This window comes from Gopherus flavomarginatus, chromosome 15, assembly GCF_025201925.1.
Source record: "Gopherus flavomarginatus isolate rGopFla2 chromosome 15, rGopFla2.mat.asm, whole genome shotgun sequence".
NCBI classification, from domain to species: domain Eukaryota; kingdom Metazoa; phylum Chordata; order Testudines; family Testudinidae; genus Gopherus; species Gopherus flavomarginatus.
The window spans coordinates 29,713,090-29,731,833 of record NC_066631.1 but is presented as its reverse complement, the minus strand read 5'-3'; the positions used below and the strand labels follow the sequence as shown (position 1 = coordinate 29,731,833).

The 18,744-nt window shown below is 41.0% G+C and overlaps 1 protein-coding gene across 3 annotated transcripts; it reads right to left on the bottom strand.

Moving 5' to 3' along the window:
- Positions 1-1,887: 1,887 nt before the first annotated feature.
- Positions 1,888-18,647, bottom strand: USP30 (ubiquitin specific peptidase 30). Of its 3 annotated transcripts, none has more exons than XM_050924218.1 (13): positions 18,543-18,647; positions 17,492-17,601; positions 16,089-16,271; positions 14,964-15,067; positions 12,657-12,755; positions 11,832-11,874; positions 11,428-11,522; positions 10,360-10,419; positions 8,514-8,600; positions 7,830-7,910; positions 6,481-6,700; positions 5,271-5,379; positions 1,888-3,474 (listed from the first exon to the last, which is right to left on the bottom strand). In XM_050924218.1, the coding sequence occupies exons 1-13, from the start codon at positions 18,602-18,604 to the stop codon at positions 3,210-3,212; spliced, it is 1,518 nt and encodes a 505-aa protein (XP_050780175.1). In that variant the 5' UTR covers positions 18,605-18,647; the 3' UTR covers positions 1,888-3,209. The 3 variants fall into 3 exon arrangements, with proteins under 3 accessions (XP_050780175.1, XP_050780173.1, XP_050780174.1); XM_050924216.1 differs by lacking the exon at positions 18,543-18,647 and adding an exon at positions 18,183-18,392; XM_050924217.1 differs by lacking the exon at positions 1,888-3,474 and adding an exon at positions 3,481-3,716 and having other exon boundaries at positions 18,543-18,622.
- Positions 18,648-18,744: the final 97 nt, after the last annotated feature.

The following is an 18,744-nucleotide window of genomic DNA, read 5'->3' as shown; positions in this document are numbered from 1 at the left end:
TGTACAGAGGATTTGTTACACTAACTAAAAACTCGTCCTTTGAGTACTACAGCCTTGTCAGTGTCTTGTGTTCAACCAGGGAACAGAGCAAACCAGGAGCTCACAATGGCCGGTATTGCAGGCCATTGCATTAGAAAAGGAAAGACATCACTACTGCCGCTTACTTGTCTTTTGTTTCAATCCATCACCACATGCATCCAGATACCTTTTCTAATAGGTTGGTTCTTTTATTGCTACTGTACAGGACAGGTACAAAAATTCCCATAAGGAAATAGGCAGTTCAAAGACAGCAGTGCTGGAAACAAAGTGCAGTGGTTTGGACTCTAACATCAGACCGTTTTATTAACGTGTGCATTAAAACAAGAATAATTCAATGAAAAAGCTGTTATCTTAGTTCTGCCAGAGTAAGCAGAGGTCAGTTTTCTATATGGTTAATGTTTCATAACATTCCTTTATTCCATTCATATGCACCTTTTCAACAACTCTAGCCTTTGAGAAATTAAAATGCTCTTATTGGCTGGCAGAGACTAGCCCCCCAATCCTACAAGCTGAGCCATTTGGCTGTACCCCTCCGCCTGAATAGACATATTGCTTTCAAAAGGTATCTGCACATGAGGTTCAGCTGGCGAGACTGTGTCCAGGGTCTGGTTGTGATGGGTGCCAACCAACTGCAAGTCTCCTAAGCCAATGTAAGTTGTGGCTGCTCAGCACTTCTCAGCATCACGACCAAGATACTGACACTTCTCCACAACCAGTGCTAAGAAACGACCTCCTGCTCCCTTCCTGCAATGAAGATAAGAAGATTCTGCCCCCCACTCATTCCTATTGCCCTTTGCTGAAGATTCCAAATGAAACTTCCAGTTCAGTGGCAGTATGGCAAACAAGTTGCTTAGTGATGTGTGACAGTGTGCAGCCCTTCCCTCATACCAAACTGGCACAGAGAAATGGCGCTAGTAACGAGCAGGTTTATACAAAAGGAAATTTTCAGAAAACATTACACACAACTTGCAGCAGAGTGTGGCTTCACACAATCATATAGAGGCTGATGAGTCCTAAAGCCTACAGTCCTCCTAGTGGGTACTATCTGACACACCACACAGTACTGCATAATAAAGTGACATGTTCAAATACTATCAATGAGCAGATGCTCCCACAAAATCAAAGGAGTTAAAATTTCAAACCAGACCCTGTTGAGCCTCGCTATGGCAGCACATACACTAATGTCAGATGGAAATGTTTTGAAGGTCAGAGGTACAACTGGCAGTTTTGCATGCGTTTCGTGCCCCTGTTGACAACCAGCACTGCTTTGCAAAGCCCATATTGCTCACTTCTGTCCATCTACAACAGAGAAGCTTCAGCCTCAGGTATTCTTTTTTTACTTTTGTGGGTCACATGCTGAGTTTAGATCTTATTTCAATGGTCACAAAGTTCATTGGTATTACATAATTTTTTAATCAGTAATAAAATTAGTATGATAAAAAAAGTGCTTCTAACACAGAAGCCAAGGGTTCTTTGGACCGGATAGGTCAATGGATTTATACAGACTTCTCTGTGTTATGAGCATTATTCTGAGTAGGGATCATGATCCACACTCTGGAATGACTACAGCTAAGTGTTATATACATTCATAGCCTATGATCTTGTGGCTGTTTTTTTCATCTCCTATTAAAACGCTCTGAATGCATATGAACAACATTGGGCAGTTGAATGATATGGATCCAAAATGTACAAAGTTACAATTAAAAAAAACTTTTTGGAAAAGAAGCTACTTTAGAGAGGCAGTAGATATTGTCTGAAAAGTCAGTCACTGTTTTACACTGAAAAGACCTAGTCTGACGTTCAGACTTCCTCCCTCACACACACACTTACACCGAAGTACATAAATAGAAAAGAACTCCCACGTCTGTCCATTTTATCCCCATTAATTTAAAAACAGCCAAAAGGATTTCTTGCCTCTTTCCCCATCTCTTTTTTTTACACACCGAAGAGCACAGAGCAGCAATATACGATTAATATCAAACTCTTTAAAAATAGCAATATCTAATGCAGTGACACCAACCTGTTCAGGCTACTCTACTATTTTACTGGACTAAGTGCCAACCACTGCCCATGCAATTGTGTGTGTTCTAACCCACCATGACACATGTTGCGTCAAGTCCCAGGCTCACAATCACAACCGGTTCAAACTCCATTGCAGATCAGAAGGCATTCCTTAGAAGGGATGATAGGCAATGGCAGTGTTCATCATTAAGGTAGGAAAGGTGAGTTTAGAATACCAATCAGTCACCTTTAAGATCAGCACTGAGAGGCACAGTCTACCTGATGCTCCAAAGCAACAGCATCGAATTGTTTTACAGAGACAGACGACATTACCATAATGATTGCTAGCAGATACTGCTCTCTCTTAACATCTCTTACAGTATGATGAGATGACGCAACAATCAGTGTCTCAGTTCTAACTGATCAACTATTTGAGTATTTCCCTGAAACGGAAAACTGCCGTTTGTATTGACGTAAGTACTTCTATGATGTACAAAGAAAGGAAATAGGGAAAAAAAGATACAAACAGGAAAGGACTTTTTTGGATCAAGCATGTTGGGTAGAGACAACTTGTTTTAGTTGCTTAGCTGGGGTTATGACAAGAAATGTGATTCAGTTAATAGTTCTTCATATCACTTTGATATAGACGTTTACCAGAATGTAATCCACAGATTGTAGGTGTAGATAATGGTAATGTAACCATTTAAATCATCTCAAGGCACTTCATTTTTTTAAACCATTGCCTTTGATAACAGTAATTTCTCATCAATCACTTCTAGGGCTTCCCTGCTAAGAAATACCTTAAGGTGATACTAAGCAGCTCCATCTGAAAACATGCATACAGGTCAGAATAAAAAGATGTGGCCCTGGGAAGTCCCTGTTTGAAATTCCCTGTTTCAAAACTGTGATGCAGAGAGAATATTATCTGAACAGCAAACATGCTTCTCTAATGCAGACACACTCTGGAGGGCCCAACACTAGCAGACCAACTTTGGGCAGCATCGTTTTGGTATGAAACACTAGCTCCCTGCAGTAGCCAGGCACCATTGCCAGGAAGGAGTGGAATATCAAAGGGCACGTAGTGGGCTATTTGCATAACAGTCAGGAGGTGCAATGTACATCTCACAAGAGCAGTTTTCTCAAGATGTATCCTTCTCCAAAGGTCCAAGTCATTCTTCAGCCCTGAAATCCTGAGTTTGGTGCTGCATTCTTGAGTGAACACGCTCATAAAAGAGCAGGTAAGCACTAGATGAAAGCACTTCTTGCAAACTAGCTTTGCGCACAGTGTCATCTGAAATCCACAACCACTGGTTACTGACCGAGAGCGTGGTCTTGGGAGAAGGCGGAGAGCGGCGATATGTCACAAAGTGTCCAGAATGCATGTCCCCATGATGAACTACAACAGCCATCAGACGGTAGAGGTACACTGGGGAACTGAAGGGCAAATGAGAGAAAGGAAGGGGTCAGCAGCACTTGTGTATCAAACATGTACCTGGAAAATCCCGTCACTTTATTTTCAGTAGCAAGTTCATTTTAAAGCATGTTTTTCATTCCATGGACCCCCTTCATAAGAGATGCACTCTCACAGCAGCACATTTGCTCATAACTCCCCAGACCTTCACTGTGATTGTCAAAATGCTTCACTCTTCTCCAATCAGCAGGACAGAATTGGTGCTCTGAGTATTAATGAAAACAGTTTCTGGAATGTATTCTAGAGAGGGCCACTGCATACTGTGCAGCACACTGGCTCTGAATTTTGCAGTGAGGCCCCCCACTTGTTTCCTTTAGTATGTGAATGCTAAGTTCTACAGCAGTGTCAGAAGTATAAGTTATCCCAGGACATGTGATTTTAACAGAAAAAAACATAAAATTACACGACACCATCCCTATATAATAATGGAAGCCCTCTCAAGTACTTGCTCCATGCACCTGTTTTTCTAAGCTGTGAATCTCACCAAGCATGTGGGCTATAAAACAGCCATTGCTGCCCCTCCTGGAACAGGACACATGGGGCGAGCAAAGGCAGGGAATATCTCAAGTCAGTATATACCCCAGGGAAAAGATATATGATTACAGATAAGACAGACATTATAGGAACTATATATCAGCCACATGGAAAAAGTGAATATTCTCAAACTCGGAGTGCTCTGGGAAAAATAGTTAACAGGACAAGTACTGGGCCTGATCACCACAAGAGTGAAGTGTCCACCGCTCCAACAGAAGTCGCAGGGAGCAGCAAGGACACAGCTCCTCTGAAAAACAGGCTCCTTAAATACAAGATTTTTTTAAAAAAGTCTACAAGAAATGACAAACACTCATTTGTTCTCAAAAGTCAAGAGAAAAGAAAAGGGAGATACCAGCGAAGAGGCAGCAGTTACAAGATAAGGGGGAGGGATAGTTCAGTGGTTTGAGCACTGGCCTGCTAAACTCAGGGTTGGGAGTTCAATCCTTGAGCAGGGCCAGCGCTACCATTTAGGCAGCCTAGGCAATCGCCTAGGATGCCAGAATAATTGGTGGGCATCATTTAGCCAGAGGGGGCGGCAGGCAGCTCCAGTGGAGCTGCTGCAGTGGTGCCTGCGGCGGAGGGTCTGCTGGTCCGCGTCTCCGGTGGAGCTGCCGCAGTCGTGCCTGCAGACAGTTGGCTCCTCGCGCGGCTCGGTGGACCGCCCGCAGGCACTACTGCAGCAGCTCCACTGGAGCCGCAGGACCGACCAGCGTGCGGAGCGGCGAAATTGCTGTCCGCCTAGGGCGCTCAAACCCCTAGCGCCGGTCCTGTCCTTGAGGGGGCCATTTAGGGATCTGGGGCAAAAATCTGTCTGGGGACTGGTCCTGCTTTGAGCAGGGGGTTAGACTAGATGACCTCCTGAGGTCCCTTCCAACCCTGAGATTCTATGATGGCTCTGCAGTAAGAAGCTTGCTGCACTCCTGATTTTTTTCCTGCAGCAGCCATCAGAGCAAAAACAACCAGAGAAAGGAGATTTTGAAATCTTCACTTATAATTCACACAACTCCTTTTACTAGCTGTGGACACAGGGAGCAGAACTGCCAAATCACCCAAACAGAAAGGAATAGAAATCCTTCCCTAACGAGGAGGACATTTGCAATAGCTGGGATAACGGTAAATTCTGTGGCTACCGAATCACAATAAAGATGGAATAAAGGAAACTATAATTTACATCAGTTTTAAGCACAGGTAGAAATTATGAAATAACTTCAAAAGTCTGATTTACCTGCAATCTGAAACCACTGCAAGTGGGAAAGTTATCGGGGATGTTAATAACGAAGGAGAGCAGGCGCCATTCATAAAGAATGATTTAGTGCTACATGTCTGCTCCAGATCTGCAAGAGAAATTATACATTCAGCGATTTAACTGATCTGCAACTTAACTATTAATATTACAAATAATAGCCCTGTGCTCTCTATGGCATCTTTCATTAGAGAATCTGAAAGCACTTTACCAACATTAATTAATTAAACCTCACAGTCCCCTAATGAGGAAGGGGAACATTATATCCTAGGACACTGTTAACAGCTCACAGTAGAATGCGGCTGCAAGAGCCCTGCTCAATTTGGGTTATTTGAAGTAGTAGTTAGCTTTTGATTCAAGTAATTATTTGAAGACTTGGGACCAGCAGCAACAAGGGAATTAAGCTCTAATGATGTGATACAAAATAGCCATATAGACTGGAAACAGTTTGCTCAAGAATGTGAAAATTTTGTTTATTTCTTCAAGCAAAAAGTTGTGGCGTTCTCAAGCAAGGGCACAGTCTGCATGCCTAACGCCTCCTCAATGGCCGTTCCTGCCAACAAAAGCCTTCTTTAGAGTTGAATTCTGACTTTAATGGGCACCCTGCACACTGAAGGCTGACTAGATCCAGGGCCATTTTTCTTAATGCACAATTTTTGACACATGATCCTATAAACTCTTTCCTATGTGAACAGGCCTCCTGAACGCTATGGGATTCCTTGCATGAAGAAGGATTTGTAGGATCCGGCCCTTTTCGTTAAACGCTGTATAATTTACACCTTGAACTGCCCTGCAGTTTCAATATTAGTTTTGACACAGGATCTGACTGTGACCACATTACATTAGAGCTCCAGGGTCTGCACTCCCCCTGCAATACAGCCATAGTTGGAGCTCCCGTGGTTTAAAAGAGCTGGTCTACTAGCAAGACATTCTCTGTGAGGGCCTATCGACTTTGGAACTCATTCATCCTTGGGGGCTAAAGCAGCCCAGTTCTCCACAGTCTCCTATGCTCCTAGCATTTTGGAATGGGAGTGAACAGTAAATTTGTAAGAACTGTATTTTAAATAGATGTCAAGGGGCCAAAGCCTGCTGGGAAAGGAGATCTTTCTAGGTTTTAGTATAAAACAAAATAAATATATGTTTTCTTATACACTGACAAACTACCTGTATTTTTTATTTTCAGATCAAATACCTGAGGCTTTTACTGCTGACCCATCCTTTGTTTCAGACAACATCCGTGGATTGCCTTTCTGGTTTAGATCATGCTGGCTTGATTTATGGACAGGGAGGTGGTATTTGTAGATGTCCATGATCAGGAACTCATTGAACTGCACATGTTCATGATGTTTCAGAGGCATGCCTTGGTCTGACCAGCTCAGCCTTTGCAGATGGATACACAGACACTGAGGGAGCTTCAAGCACATTCCACAGAAATACAAAGTCAACAGACATATTCAAAATAGGAAGAACGACTGCTTGATTTAAAAGTACATTCTTGGAACTAGGATTGAAGTCCAAGAGAGTGAATGGAGAAGTGGATAATTAAACTAGTTTCTCATCTGCTACTATAACCCCATTAGAAGTAATACCCATAATACAAAGTATAAAGCTGACAATCAGAAGAAAGGTTCCTAATAACACTACCATAATTTATTGGGTAGATGGACAAAATTAACAGGGTTTGCCACAAGTGGGAAAAGTCAGTAAAAACACATGCATGTTTCTAAAAGACTCATCTGAAATCTTTTTAAACTTGTCCAGCGCAGACCAAAGATTCTGATCAATATAATCCCTTGGGGACAAAGGATCCAGGTCCCTTGCAGTTAGTACTAACCAGAGCTAAGTTTTCAAGTGCAATGTTTTTGTGGCTGTCAGAGTGAAACCACCAAGCGCCATGGAAACCAGAGTCAAACAGTTACATTGTTTTACACCCAAAATGCAGCACAGGGTTTTACTGTCTCTTTCAGTTAAGTTATTAGTATGACTGTCGTGCCTAGGAGCTCCAGTCATAGACCCAGACCCAACTGTGCTGTGTGCTACACAAACATAGAACAATCTAAGTTGTTTCAGATGTTTATTACCATATTCACCCACCCAATCACCTCCATTCAGAATGGGGGTTATTTATTTATTTTAAGAACATGCAATTGCTTAGGGATGGCAACGTGTTTAACAAAATATATATAGGAATTACTTAAGTCACCACTGAAACACTGAATCACATATTTTTATTGCTAAAACTCAAGGGACATATAAGCCACAACTCAACAATACATACGTTTACACACACTGTAAAATTAAGGTGAGATTATTCATGTGTTTAACATTAAGCATGGGCTTTGCTGAGTCAAGGTGTTATGGCATACAAAACTGTCAAATGAGCTCACATTTAAGTACAAAACAGAGTATGAATGGTCTCCAAGCTTAGTGCCAAGAAGGGGGTATCAAAATAACAGACTGAAGAGATAAGTCACTGGATTGTTTTAGAAGACACTACTGTAGAGGCTTTACAAATAAATTTGCCAGATCAATTTGTCTTACCTTCCCTAGCTTTAATTGTTTAACAAATGTTGTTCTCTGGTTTTCTGTGGTTTGCCCATTCAGTGTTCCTTCTGCCTGAATCTGAAAACAAAGGAAACATAATTATAGCCATTTAATTATCCATAATATTATATTACATAAACCGATATTGGGGGTGTGCATATGCCAAAAAATAGTTTATTATCTAGGGCTATGCACAGGTTTAAATAATTTGTTTAGATTTAACCATTTCCCAGCTGTTTGTAACCTCAGAAGTGCATGAGAATTAAGCAGTGAAACTAAATAGAAACATTTACAGAAAGTGCCCGTGAAGACAAAAGTTCTGGCTTCAAGTCTAACCTTTAGCCATTCTCAGTCTGATTTTAGTCACGTTACTCTTATTCCCTGTGCTACAGTCAAGTTACAAGTAGTTGTAAAACAATGTTTAAAGATCAGGAAAAAAAACCCCACCAGGGTATTATAAAATTTAATACCTGGCAATCACTGAGTATTCCAGGATCTGTAAAGTGCTTTACAAACTAGGATTCCTAACCCCCTGTGAGGTAGTATCCTCACTTCAGAGGTGAGGAAACCGAGGATTCAGCAAGTCAGCAGCAGTGCATGGAGTAGAACCTAGGAGTCCTGACTCCGAGACACCTGATCTAGAAACTGACCTGGAAGAGTATATAAATTAAAATTACGTACTTTAGTGCAATTGTCACATACAACATCCTTTACTGATTCAGAAGAGATGAAATGGTGGAGGCAATGGTCCAGTGTCATAGGACGACCCTGAGTGTGAGAAAAAACAACTTTGCACTGATTTTATGATACACACAATTCAACTCTGTTAAAGGATTTTTAGTCATCTATTTAATAGGAATTAATACATTCTGAGCTAAATCCTGGCTCCTCCGCAAAGCTAGAGTAGAAGGGCTTTGAGCAGAGAACATATACTAGGTTGGTGGGGGAACAGACGCCTCCTCCTTCCACCCAGTTTATCCTTGGGAGCTGTTATAGTCTATGTGTAGGAGTAGTAGCCATAAGATCATAAGATTGGAAGGGACCTCAAGAGGTGATTTAGTCCAGTCCCCTGCACTAAGGCAGGGCTAAGTATTATCTAGACCATCCCTGACAGGTTTGTCTAACCCAGGGGTTCTCAAACTGGGGGTCGTGAACCCTCAGGGGGGTCACAAGGTTATTATACGGGGGGGTTGCAAGCTGTTAGGCTCCACCCCCAAACTCCAGCATTTATAATAGTGTTAAATATAAAACAAGGTTTTTAAATTTATAATGGGGGTCACACTCATAGGTTTGCTGTGTGAAAGGGGTCACCAATACAAAAGTTTGAGAACCACTGCTCTAACTTGTTCTTTAAAACCTCCAGTGACAGAGATACCATTACCTCCCTCGTTAATTTGTTTCATGACATTTCCTGTTTCATCTTCTTAGTGGGGTTTTGAACCAATGGATCTCTGCCCTCTTACAATGCTTTCCTTCACAATTACAGTGCCCCATGAAACACTTTCCGCAGCCCTACCCCTTGCCCTGCAGGAATGTGGCCTTCTAGCTCTATTTTACATCTCATGCATTAGTTGCTTTCTTGCTATTTTTAGCCATCTTTTTGATGGCAAAATCTATACTGCTGGTGAGCTGGGGTCATCTTCAACTTGGTATAAAAATAGGAAACTAGCACAGAAAAAGTGTCAAAAGCTTGGTTCTGTTCTCCCCTAGGCATTGGCACAAAACTCCTATGAATGCAAATGGTTGTTCCATGAACACACCAAGGAGATAGCAGACCCCTTGTCTGGAGACACAAACTTATAGCACACAGTATATGAGGGGCCTAAACTTTGCAATACTAAGGACTACACAAATTTTGCATACAGGTGGACTATTTGTAATCTAATAATAACTTTGCACACAACCATAATATTTGTTCGGACTTGTATCTCCTTTAGAGCAATGTTTCTCGACAACCGCTACGTGGACCAGCACTGGACCCTGAGATCTACCTGACACAGTTTAGGAAGGCAGCAAGCTGGTCCCTTGTATCAAAAAGGTTGAGAAACACAGCTTTAGAGATTAACAGAAATGGCTTCTTTATTGAAATCACCAGCTCTAAAAGCCTGCAATTTGGCACCCTTGTCCTCACTGTAATCATAGGGAGAAAGCAAGCAGAAGCACATACTAGGACTTTGCAGTAAACACACAGCCCTCAGGTTGCACTTTGGTATCTCCAGATATGTAGACAGGGCCAAATTTATTACTGGTGTAGGCAGACAACTCCACTGATATCAATGAAGTTACACTTGGTTAGCTAAGCTAGAAATTTTCCCCGCTATGTTCAGAGTAAGACATTGAATCAGGAAAATCTACTAAAACAACAACAAAAATTAATAAAATGTAATAACATTAATTCTAAATTACTGATTTACAGTTTCACCCCATCATTTTAAATTCAGGCATAGGACTAGAGTCTAGAATAAAGCTTTGACTATAAGGAAGCATGTAGTACAGAATGGATCATGCTTCAGCAGAAAGCACATACCCACATGGCTGCTGGAATACTCAGCGAAAGACTGTCAAATGTATCACACCTCACAGGACTCTGAAAGAAAACATTTCACATGTCCACAGGGTTACAGTCCACCTTCAACCTAATGAAAACAGGCCTGAGCACTCGCTACTCCTATGGTCCTACGTGGGAGTTAAGGGTACTAACACCTCACAGGACTGGACTCTAACTAGATATAAACTGATCTGGATTTGTAGTTCTAAATACAGCAAAATTAGTTACAAACAATTCGAGGATCTGGTAAAAATATCTCCTGGTTAGTTCAGTGGAGGGCAGGTTCATTTTCTTCTGCAAAGAGTGAGTTTTGGAAATTGTTTTGTAAATATTTGAGTAGAATTTTTCCATGGCAGCAGAAGATATTCTGTAAGCATTAGGAACTGTTTCCTCTGTCCAGCACAGAAGTCAACACTCTCAGTCCAATCCCACCATTTACTGCATAAGAATTAACAGGAACATTGGCTGTTTGAAGACTGAATGACCAAGTCTTAAAACGCATGAGTTTTCGTGGGTGAATACCCACTTCATCGGATGCATGACGAAGTGGGTATTCACCCACGAAAGCTCATGCTCCAAAACATCTGTTAGTCTATAAGGTGCCACAGGACTCTTTGCTGCTTTTACAGATCCAGACTAACACGGCTACCCCTCTGATACAAGTCTTAAAATGCTATCTATGCTACCGGATTTCTGTTATAACACAAATGTGTCTGCAAGTGAAAGTCAAATATTAAAAACAATATTTAAGTTACAATCACCACACTTATAAAACAAAGCATGGTCACAATTTTATATTTTTCATTATTATTATTATTACATATTTGTACAGCACCAGTGCTCTCCTAGGCACTTTATAGACAAATGAAAACAAAGTTCTCGCCCTGGTGCGCTTACAATATAAGGCCCCAATCCTGCAAATTTTCAGGATTGCAAAAAATAAAACAAGATGGTACTTGTTATTAAAAAATCCTCTAGAATGTGCTTTAATTAAGCTTTCCTTTTTTATTTGTTTATAATTAATCTCAAATATACAAATTCTTGTACCTGGCGTTTGCAGTGTTTGCAAAGCATGTTACTGGTCAGCCTTCCATGAAAAGGATGTTGAGACTTCCAGTGACTCGACATGGGGTGAAGTGACCCTAAAATACAAAGTTGTAACTGTCTTAATATTTAGTACTTCCACGTTCATCATGATCATTATAATACCTGGATTTTTTAATTTCTTTGGGTTTTTTTTTTTATAGCTCTTAAAACCCAGGTTTTTTAAAAACACTTCCCTTTCTGTTTACAAATCTTTAATTAACATTGTCTTTGGAGACATTTAAAGATAAATTCCAGGTCACTAGAAACAGATCAAATAATAATAATATTACTTCAGTAAGTAAAACAACTACTGTTGCCATGTCTATAAGTAAATATACACATTTTTTCAAGGGAGAAAATGTTACCTGTTGTCCTGCAGCTTATTTGCTTTTCGGTTATTTCTGGCTGCTACAGAGGAAGGAAAAAGATTGTATTAAATCTCACCTTACAAAATACAAAATCTTAAATATGCTCTCATTTTAGTCTAAAAATTGTACCTTTAAAAATTAATATTTAGGGACAACCACTGAAACTGAAAAGCAATGAATTTAAAAAGGATAAAAGAAGTGTTTTTTACATAACACATCACGAACGCTGGCATTTCTAGCAACAAGATACTGAGAGCTTACAACAATTGATAAAAGCTTAATAGATAGAACATCCAGTTATGTTAGATAGAATAAAAATGTGTAAGAGATTTAAACCTTCACGTTTCAGGGAATAAGTCAACTGCTAATTGTGGAAGGTTAGGAGTTTGTTCCATAATTGTCCATTATATAGTTTCTTGTATCTCCGTCTGAAGCACCTGGTGTATTGACAACTGTTAGAGATAGGATACCTGACTAGATGGACCAATGGTCTGGGCCATTATGGCAATTCCGACAGTCCATCCATACAGTATACTCAGATTCTCAAATGGATGGTGCTGTGGGCTCAATCCCATGTGATGCTGACTGCCCTCAACGCCCACTGATGTTTATGGGCATTGAGGATGCTCAGCTCCTTGCATGACTGGGTCAATATAAATGCAAAGTACTAAAATATTATATTCTTTGAAAAGTTTTTTTCAATTTGCTAGTTTTATTAATTCATTTTTATCCAAAGATGGAAGAACAGCATTGCATATTTAGTATCTAAACAGGCTCTATCACTTTAAAGGAAAGGGAAATAACATTTTTGTACAGTTTTACCTCTAATGAATGCACGTCAAACAAATGTGTGATCCGGGGCTGACGCTCTCGCTCATCTTCCAACGAAGATGTAAGGACATGGAATAGTTCATGAGCATCCTATTAAAGGGTGATATGCAACTTAGAGGGAATCAAACAAGACAACATCAACAAACATACCAAGAGTGTGTGTGCACATAGGAATCTGTCATGGCAAAATGAGGCGTTAATTTTTCCTTTAAGAAGAAATTATTACACTTTTAGGACCCAGTTAATTTAATAATAACCACTTAGGCTGAGATTTGATTGCTCTCTCTAAATACATTTGGGAGTAAACACAAGAGAGGAAGAAGAGATATTTAAGCAAAAGGACAATGTTGGCACAAGAACAAATGAGTATAAACTGGCTGTGAATACATTCAGGCAGGAAATGAGAAGGTTTTCTAACCATTAGAGGAGTTTCAGAGTGGCAGCTGTGTTAGTCTGTATCAGCAAAAGTAACGAGGAGTACTTGTGGCACCTTAGAGACTAACAAATTTATTTCGGCATAAGCTTTTGTGGGCATCCAATGAAGTGGGTTTTAGTCCCCGAAAGCTTATGCCCAAATAAATTTGTTAGTCTCTAAGATGCCATTAGAGGAGTGAGATTCTGGAACAGCCTCTCAATACGAATAGTGGGAGCAAACAATCTTACTCATTTTAAGATGAAGCTTGATACATTTATAAACAGGATTATAAGATGGGGTTCCCTCCAATAGCAGGGGACTGGACTTGATGATCCCCGAGGTCCCTTCCAGTCCTATACTCCTATGCCTGTGCTACAATTTTGCCAACAATCTTTTCTGCAAAGCTAAGCCCACAAAAAATGTACATTTGTTATAAATGTTTTTGTGACATATAGCACTGAAAGAATACTGGAGTATACACACACAAAATACTCACAATAATGACCCCAAAGCCTGCTTTCCACGGAGGTCAATGGTGAAAATGACTGACTTCAATGAGAGCAGAACTGAAACTTAGGTAATTTGTTTTGGATATGAAGTATAAAATATACAACCTTATTTATAGAAGAGACAACTGAACCAATTTACTGACCTCAGACTCCACACACTTAGGAGCAGAAAACATTTTTCAAATACAATAGATTCTGCTTATTCTCCTCGACTGCCATGAAAAAGTTGCCCTTATCCAGCAGTTGCTAACAAGGAGAAGGCAGGTTTGTGAGGCTGCAGCGAGGAAAGGAGGTGCTGGGATGTGCCTTCCCTGGCTGCACCCCTGCAAACCAGCAGGATGATGGAGTTTCTACTGGGAGCTGGGGTCTCATGGGACTGCACCATATCCTTCCCTGTGCTCTGTGGGGGTCAGAGCTCAGCACGTGCCAGCACTTCCTTCCCTAGGTGCAGCCCCCTAGCAGGGTACAGCCTGGAGAGTTCAGGGAGAAGTGCCATGAAGCTCTGGCATGTGGGCTGCAGTCCCCCTCCCCACTACTGCCCTGTCCACAGCCTCTTACCTCCTGTGCCATGTCTGTGCGGCAGCAGGTTTGTGGGCCTGCAACCCCAGAAGGAAGCACTGAGATGGGCTGAGCACGAGCCGCAGGCAGGTTTGTAGGGTTGCGGCCAGGGTAGGTACCCCCTAGCACTTCCTTCCCTGGCTGCATCCTCGCAAACCTGCCAACACCTGGGGCCTTTCTTCCAAGAATGAAAAAAATGGTGTTACTAAGCAGCATGCCGTTGCCAATATCTGCATCACATTAACATTAAAGTCAACGCGATGGGATTGGTTCCTGGCAAAACGCTGCTATTAACCGAAATTGTCAATACTTATGTTGCTATTAAGCAGAATCTACTGTACTGGGTTTGTCTGCACAGTTTGCAGACATTTGCACTGTGTACAAGATCTAGAAGTCCCATCAGTTATGTGTAACTAAATCTGTGAGCCTTAAGAAAACACAGGGAACTTCTTTAGAAACAGAAGCCATGGCATTTTATCATGGCCCTGTTGAAGTCAATGGCAAAACTTGCATTGACTTTAATGGGGCTAGGATTTTACCCCCTGGGATCTTGTCACTACTGGCAGCCTCATACCAAACGCTGACAGCTGAAAGGAATTAAGAATCTGAATCAGGCATCTCTAAAACAAACTGAAGATGTCATGTATTAACACATTGCTGCTTTCTTTTAGTTACTAAAGATAACTTTTCACCATGCTGAAGAGGATTCAGATTTGATACTCAGATCTATAAATACTTTATATTACATAAGGATCCAAACATCACAGTATCTAAGATCAAACATATGCTATAATCTAATTTGAATTTTGCAATCACCTGCTCTTCAAATGATGAGATCTGCCACCTGTACAGTCTTAACACTTCTAACAAACAGCTTGCATCCAGGACATCATCTTCTGTGACCTCTTGGCAGGATAAAGCTGGAGGTATGAAATTTAAAATGGAGACACTAGGATTGGTTAGATCACAAAACCTGGATATAGTGGGTCTAACTTATTTTCACTTACAAAAGCAGAATGACTGTTAACACGTGCTCAAGTACAAGGAGCTGGCCCAGCCAGTGTGGGCGCAGAGACGTTCTAAACCCACTGATCCACAGCTGCGGAGTTATTTCTTAGTTATGTCTGAGAGGAATGATTTGCAGAATGCTTTTTTCCCCTTCCTCAACAACTGTACATGTTTGTACATCCTTGTTCTCCAGTTATATTTATTTTAAAATGTCGCCCTCTGATCTCTCCTTCAGCTTCCATAACAACAATGCAGGTGAGGGCAAGGAAAGGGGCAAGAACCTGGCACCTCATTCAACTTTACAACAACTCTGAATGGAAAAATTCTTTTTCAAGGAAAGAGGAGAGTAGAGGGGACTTGGAAAATGAATGTAACCTAAATATGACTTATTGTGGAGCTAATCCTTCATTCAGCACTAGAGGTTTGAGAGATTCCTTGGTGGGACTTAGGAAGGACACTAACAACCTGAGGGTGCTGCATTGACTCAATAGTAATGAAAACCTGGGCAAATAAAAAAAACCTGAGCTTTCAATGGAGTTAATGGATCCAAGATACAGTCATTTCTTTGTACATAGAGAACACCATCAAGTCAGCTAATTAAGTTTACCTATTAAATCTCCCAATCTTCATTAACACAGTAAGAAATTTAGTTTTCTGCTCTTTTTAGCTAACATCACATATGCTCTCTCATGCATTTATTTGAGAAATTTCCACATTAAATTATAGTAAATGAAATTACTTTCTGATTGAATTCTGAGTGTGACAACAGTTGTGAGACATCTTTGTGATATTAAAAATAAAAGATTTCTTAACTGTATCACTTATACTAAGCACCGTGCAAATTAATTTCTTAAAAACAGTAACATATTAGGTTTTATTAATTATTTTCTTGTTAATGCAACTTAACCCCTTAAAAGTTTAACAACATTATACCTTTCAGAAGGCATAGCAAAGTAAGGGACAAATATTGGTGCTCCGATGATTCATTCTGGTCTGTCTTGTATTGGGCTGTAAAGTCCTCCAGCCACTTGATGAAAGATGGACAAGCAGATAAGCCTTGCAGCAAAGAGTTCATGAAACAGGTGTTTCCTAAGTTGAGAAGGCCAGGCACAAGCCCTAGAAATATGCATTAACAATTTACATTCGAGTGTATAGGACAGTTTGGGTTTTTTTTGTACTGAAAGTGATATGATCCATGTGATTTGGATTTCGAGCTTCTATCTTTTATTTGGTGTTTACAACAGTTATTAAGACACTCAAACATGCAATAGTGTTATGGTCTCTAAGAATCACGCCACTGTAAAAAAAAAAAATTAAACTTCTGAAAAATGTTCTTGACTGAATTTCAGAAAGCTATACTTTAACACTATCAAGCATGGATTACTATAGGATTATCTGCACATTATCATATAAACTGGAATTAACAACTGTAATGTATTTAATTTTCAATTTGTGACTTGTAATACTATCTGCAAGGTTGAAGGCCCTGATTCTGGGGTCCTGTCTCATGACTGTGACTCCTAGGTACAACAATACAAATAATAAATAGTAATAAATAAAATAATAATAATCCTCACATTTACATATGTGCTTAATTTTTACACATCCAAATAGCTTGTATGAGTCTGTTCAGATGTGTGAAGTTAAACACATTAAAAAGTGTTTCCAGGATGGAGGCCTAAAGTATGTGCATTTGCACACCTGGTATCAATTTAGTGAGTTCTCCTTCCCTATGAGATTAGTATTGTATTAGGGATGCCTCTCGAGTTTTCAAAGATTTGTGTAATATATTTCTTTACTCTAGCTATTTTTAGTATGAATATTTACTTTCCAAAGCAGAAGACATTCACTTATCCCATGCTTATGTTCAATCAGAAGGTGTTTATTTTGTGTATTTGTTTAAGTTTTATTGAATTTCTGTAGGTAATACAAACATATTACAAAACACATACAAAGCATGCCTAATATGTATCATCATACTTTTAAAAATTTTAAACTAACATAACCAGTACATATAAAGATCAAATCTACATAGGAAATAAAAATCTTTTATTGATACAGACTAATTCAGATAGGCGGCAACACAATTCACTAACAAAAATTTATATTTTGCTATATAACAAAAGGTTTTACAAGATCTAATGATTAAAAGAAAAGTGAAAACATTTCTAACATCCAAAGTCTTAGCTCAAAATAAATTCAAACCCATAATAAAATGGAAAATTTACTATTCTCTCATCCTTTCTATAGAAGATTATGAGAATTTATTCATCATTAGCACACATTTTTCTGTTACTGGATATGGATAATTTTGGTCAATTTAGAACTTTCCCCACCTTTCCTGCGTTTCTTTCTTTCGGTGATGGGACCCCAGAGAACATATACGCCTGCTGCCAGAGCAGCAGCAATTCCACCAACAACACCCCAGTTCTTCATTACTTTATGCCTAAAAAAGTAAGGGGAAAAGTCTGCTTGTTGTCTTTCTATTGGAAAACAAGTAACAACATTAACACATCATATAGGAATTATAGACAAGGACACTGTAATACACAGAGCACTGATATTTTTGACCAGTACAATCCTATTTTTGTATGTTTTTATCCCCAATCATGTCTTGGGTAATTGTTACACCATCAATACATCTCTCATGTAAACAAAGGATCCAAAGTTTGCAAATCACAGGACTAGCCTTCAGCACAAACTGCTAACATATGGTCTTTCCGAGTCGGGGTGCTGAGCTCACTCCAGTCGCTCTTGGGCTGGCAGTATTAGAGACACAAGTGCCCGCTGTTCCCGGGGGAGGGAGGATCTCGCCATATACATGGTAACGTACAAGAAATAAACCCTGGTGCATGGTTAAATTCAACCCGTCATATGGCAAGTCAGTAAATTAAAGTTCAGAATAATGCCAGGCAATCGGATTCCATATGTAAACGCAGCCCCCCCCTTAGCTCTGAGGCAAATTATTTTCTGGCTGTGTAACCGCGGAAAGGTAACCCGGGGCAAGGAGCTTTAAGGAATCCCTACCCCAGTTCCTAGGCGAACTGAAGGTGTAACGACCCCTTGGAGCCGGGAAATGACCTGGGCTGATCCTGACGTCCCAGTGGTCCCCTCAGCAGAGGTAAAACATCCACGTACGTCAGGGCGAAGAGGACGCGGCAGGTCGCCTTGTGCTCCGGCCTCCTGGCCTGTGATGCAGCCTCGGCCCCGGCCTCCATGGACGGGCCCCACCCAAGCCCCACACTGCCCTGTGACCGACTGCCCCCGGCCCGCCTCTCCCCTTTGCGGCCGCCCCGCCCCCACTCTCTTCCTACCCAACCCACGTTTCCTTCCCGCCCCTCCCCTCCGAGGCGGCTGCTGTAGCCCCCCGCCCCCGCCGTTCCTGACCTGACCGCGCCTCCGGCCCGCAGGAGCCGTCTGACCGCCCTGTCCGTCTCCCCGGCCAGCATCCCCCGGCCCTTCCCGCTGCCGCCGGGCGGAACCAAAGACACCGTGAAGCGCGGGGTCCAGGGGGCGAGAGATGGAGCGGACCGGAAGCGGCCGGGTCGGACCTGGTTAGCGCATGGGCCCCCTAGCGACGGGCCCCTGG